The sequence below is a fragment of the Ylistrum balloti genome, unplaced genomic scaffold (genome assembly GCF_031769215.1).
Source record: "Ylistrum balloti isolate Yb309-2 unplaced genomic scaffold, AGI_CSIRO_Ybal_v1 Utg370332, whole genome shotgun sequence".
NCBI classification, from domain to species: Eukaryota; Metazoa; Mollusca; class Bivalvia; order Pectinida; family Pectinidae; genus Ylistrum; species Ylistrum balloti.
In genome coordinates, this window is record NW_026782241.1 from 1,350,360 (window position 1) to 1,355,159 (window position 4,800).

A 4,800-nucleotide genomic window follows, 5' to 3' on the forward strand; every position below is an offset into this window, starting at 1 on the left:
AAATCGACATGGGTGAAAATGTCAAAATGGAGATAGTGATTTACAGTTGCAGTAAAATTCGATGCGTTTCATGTTTTACAATGATGTGTTATCCGGAAAGAACACCAAAGATGTTAAAGATATTCCTTGTTTCTTGTTGAATAACAGTTATCGTTCATCGTGTGTTATTGTACTTTTCTCGTGGAGTTAGAGCGGTGGTTAAGCTTGCTTACATAACCCATGTTCCATTTGACTATTCTTATAGTAAACCGTCGTTCTAGTATGGTTTGTGGGAACAACAGAGAAAATGCTGACATGTCAACAAAATCTGTATTAAACTAAAATTCGATGGAAAATAGGGAAAATATAAACGAAAGAAAGATCCGCGTTGAAACACGTGAAAAACGTAAAATGAGAGCAAGGTAAACACCAACGGAACTACCATGCATGCTAATGAGCATCAAATATGCCCAGCTTCCTATCGTACAAGGGATTTTCCTGCTAAGATCATTATATATGAGGGCTATACATTTTTCCAGTATCTTTATAAATCTGTGTCTCTTAGCACCCTGTGTTGAGATGTAGCCTGTAAATTGTAGGAGAAATCGTGATTTTGGGAACCAACCCTTGAATATTGAATCAGCTTCAGCATGTAAATATCGTAGGTTTGGGATGCAGGGGTTTGCTCTCCAGAAATGGAAATTTTCCAATAAGAATATTAAATTCGTTACGCTTTTTATACGGCTTGACAGAGAACTGTCTTAGTAAGCGGCAGATGTAGAATAGTTTGTCGTGTCTTTGATTTCCAATTTTTAGAGTTATATACGATAGACATGATCAAAAATATTTTTGTCTTGTGACAAGATATCATAAATATACAAGTATGTGAAATTGAAATTGAAGGACTTCGTAAGATCTTTTATACCTCTTAAAACATCAACTTCGTATGGAAACAAAAAACAGGTCAAGAGAGGAACGCAGTTTACTTCCATAAGTATGCCAGCTATTTGTCGGAAGGTCTTACCAGACAATTGTGTATACATATTATTCACCTCTATCACAATTGTTAAACCCCTAAGGTGTATAGAATCCGTGTGATGCCTTCAGTTCATACTTTCTTTGTAATGTTTCTGTTTCGTAAAAATAGACATCCTTTCTGCACTATACAAGTAAACATACCATATTTAGAATGAGACAAACTTCTTTCGAAATCTGTGTTCGCCACCATAATCTTTTTCAAAGAATGATGGTAACAAATGAATCTGCTCTTTAAATGAGAAGCGCGTCTCTGTTAAAGGTTTATTGTATTCGCCTGGTATAAGAAGCTATATCTTACCTTTATAATGGAAAGTACATTTTACCTTGTATGTCATGTACATCCTACTTTGTATGTCATGAACATTCTACTTAATATGTCATGTACATCCTACCTTGTATGCCATGTACATCCTACCGTGTATGTCATGTACATCCTACCTTGTATGTCATGTACATTCTACCTTGTATGTCATGTACATCCTACTTTGTATGTCATGAACATTCTACTTTGTATGTCATGTACATCCTACCTTGTATGTCATGTACATCCTACCTTGTATGTCATGTACATCCTACCTTGTATGCCATCCTACCTTGTATGTCATGTACATCGTACCTTGTATGTCATGTACATCATACTTGGTATGTCATGTACATTGTACCTTGTATGTCATGTACATCCTACCTTGAATGTCATGTACATTCTACCTTGTATGTCATAAACATTCTACCTTGCATGTCATGTAAATTCTTCACTGTATGTGATCCTACCTTGTGTGCCATCCTATTCGATTACACATTAAGTCAATAACTCTTCTGACATAAGTTTAAATATTAAATAGGCAATATTTAAAGCAAACAGAAAGGATATTTGTTTTTGATGTCACTTAATTAGGATTAATCAAATTTCTGTTAACGAGGACATTAACAGTCGATAAAAATAGGAATAAAACATGATGTTTGTACGGTAACACGCTAAGTAAAAATAATTTCATTAATTATGTTTTTTTTTTTATGAAATCACCCCTTTTGATGTAATATCGCTCAACCATAGTTGTTTGGAAATTAAACTCCATGATTTTCACCTCTGTTTCTTGACTAAGTGTCAACAATATTCACATATCAAAGCAATGCTGTTAAAATGTCCCTGTTGTCAATAGACGTTGTTTGTGGACTTCACACGTCACGGTGATAGATATACGGTAACAGAATCAGTGTATTAGATCGCGTGAATGTTAACTCTATCGCGACTGAACACGACAATAATTAATTATTCTATCAATAACAGGTCAAGATAATTAATTTTCATGTACCTTTCCAGTAAAGATGTTTGTGATACATGGCGCTGCATACCGTTTATCTGTGGATATCTATGTGCGCTGAATATATTGACTGTAAATTTAGGTGCTAAAAGCCGCTATATACTCAAATGTGGATGCCTTTGCTAAAGGGTTTCTGTGATTAACTTGATAACGGATGCTGCATACAAATAATGGAAAACTGGTTACATGATTATTTGTCTTCGCTGCACACCCTGGCCTTTTGCTGGAAGTCGCTGTACACCCTGGCCTTTTGCTGGAAGTCGCTATACATCCTGGCCTTTTGCTGAAAGTCGCTGTATACCCTGGCCTTTTGCTGAAGGTCGCTGTACACCCTGGCCTTTTGCTGAAGGTCGCTGTATACCCTGGCCTATTGACGAAGACCGCTGTATACCCTGGCTTTTTGCTGAAGACCGCTGTATACCCTGGCCTTTTGTTGAAGGTCACTGTATACCCTGGCCTTTTGCTGAAGGTCGCTGTACACCCTGGCCTTTTGATGAAGGTCGCTGTACACCCTGGGCTTTTGCTGAAGACCGCTGTATACCCTGGCCTTTTGCTGAAGGTCGCTGTACACCCTGGCCTTTTGCTGAAGGTCGCTGTACACCCTGGCCTTTTGCTGAAGGTCGCTGTATACCCTGGCCTTTTGCTGAAGGTCGCTGTATACCCTGGCCTATTGACGAAGACCGCTGTATACCCTGGCCTTTTGCTGGAAGTCGCTGTACACCCTGGCCTTTTGCTGAAGGTCGCTGTATACCCTGGCCTTTTGCTGAAGGTCGCTGTATACCCTGGCCTTTTGCTGAAGACCGCTGTATACCCTGGCCTTTTGTTGAAGGTCACTGTATACCCTGGCCTTTTGCTGAAGGTCGCTGTACACCCTGGCCTTTTGATGAAGGTCGCTGTACACCCTGGGCTTTTGCTGAAGACCGCTGTATACCCTGGCCTTTTGCTGAAGGTCGCTGTACACCCTGGCCTTTTGCTGAAGACCGCTGTATTCCCTGGCCTTTTGCTGAAGGTCGCTGTACACCCTGGCCTTTTGCTGAAGGTCACTGTACACCCTGGCCTTTTGCTGAAGACCGCTGTATACCCTGGCCTTTTGCTGAAGGTCACTGTACACCCTGGTCTTTTGTTGAAGGTCGCTGCATACCCTGACCTTTTGCTGAATGCCGCTGTATTCCTGGCCTTTTGCTGAATGCTGCTGTATACCCTGGTCTGAAGGCCGCTAGAGGCTCGTCGATATGGTTTTTTTTGTCCTATGTATCCTGTGGAGTTGTGTAAAAGTGGCAGCTGTACACATTAAATTTGTGATAAAAGTCTATGTCTACCCTTCGGCTGTAGATTTCTGTACTGATGGTCGCTAGGTATAAAAAAACATACAGGTTTCCAGAACAAACAACTACCCTAACCATACCATCACCTATGGATTTTGGTATTAATGACCGCTGTATAGCAAAACCCGCGGATTTTTAGTACTTAAGAAGGCTTATTTTACCCTTCAACTGTGGCTTTATGTGCTTAATTGCTGTAAATCTTTGATCTTGTCTTAGTTTCTAACATAACCTTTCTGACTGGAATTATTTTTTCTTTGTTTTCTTTCTGTTTTACTGGTAGTGATGTACCAGTCTCTACCAATGAATGCACTTCTCTTTAGGTGTCAGTTTCTCCATTCTTAATTCCTTTTGTTTCTTTATTTCAAACGCTTCTCCTCTTCCATTTCGATGATCCTTTCTTAGTTTATGTTGCCATGGATTTAACCTTGTCTTACCTTGTGTTGGGATAACAATTTCTCCATTTTCGTTGCCATGGATTTAACCTTGTCTTACCTTGTGTTGGGATAACAATTTCTCCATTTTCGTTGCCATGGATTTAACCTTGTCTTACCTTGTGTTGGGATAACAATTTCTCCATTTTCGTTGCCATGGATTTAACCTTGTCTTACCTTGTGTTGGGATAACAATTTCTCCATTTTCGTTGCCATGGATTCTAACCTTGCTTTACCTTGTGTTGGGATAACAATTTCTCCATTTTCGTTGCCATGGATTCTAACCTTGCTTTACCTTGTGTTGGGATAACAATTTTTCCGTTTTTGGTTTTTTTTCTCACCTTTTTAGGTGAATGACGCTTAGCTTTAAAAAGACTAAAACACTCGAACAATACGGAAGAGCCCCTCCAGGAATGACCATCACTCTGATTAGCACATGACACATTCTACATAGCTCACCTTGTCGACAATGGAATCTGCGTTAGAGGTTGAGGGTATTGTGTTTGCTATCGGATCTCATTGCACAGAATCACTGGCTTCTATAACATGATTGATTTGCGGGAATTATTTTCCATTTCAGCCCTTCGGCTGTTTGGTTTACATCTTTCAGATACCAATATTGACAAAATTTAAACTCATTTTTTTTTTAAATTCAAATAAAACAGGAGCATTGCCTATGTTACTTGGCTAGGATGTTTCAACAGC

The 4,800-nt window shown here is 39.3% G+C and overlaps 1 protein-coding gene across 1 annotated transcript; it reads right to left on the reverse strand.

Annotated features, from left to right (window-relative positions):
- Positions 1-2,779: 2,779 nt before the first annotated feature.
- LOC132553518 (ribosome-binding protein 1-like) lies at positions 2,780-4,125 on the reverse strand. Its single transcript, XM_060217766.1, has 3 exons — positions 4,099-4,125; positions 3,271-3,555; positions 2,780-3,151 (listed from the first exon to the last, which is right to left on the reverse strand). The coding sequence occupies exons 1-3, from the start codon at positions 4,123-4,125 to the stop codon at positions 2,780-2,782; spliced, it is 684 nt and encodes a 227-aa protein (XP_060073749.1).
- Between the last annotated feature and the right edge of the window lie 675 nt (positions 4,126-4,800).

Excerpts from the sequence above, each read along its gene's own strand:
- LOC132553518 (XM_060217766.1), bottom strand. The coding sequence starts at position 4,125 with ATGGAGAAATTGTTATCCCAACACAAG. Across the intron at positions 3,556-4,098 it reads AATTGTTATCCCAACACAAG|CGGCCTTCAGACCAGGGTAT; the intron begins GTAAGACAAGGT and ends ACGAGCCTCTAG. Across the intron at positions 3,152-3,270 it reads ACCTTCAGCAAAAGGCCAGG|GGTATACAGCGGTCTTCAGC; the intron begins GTATACAGCGGT and ends ACAAAAGGCCAG.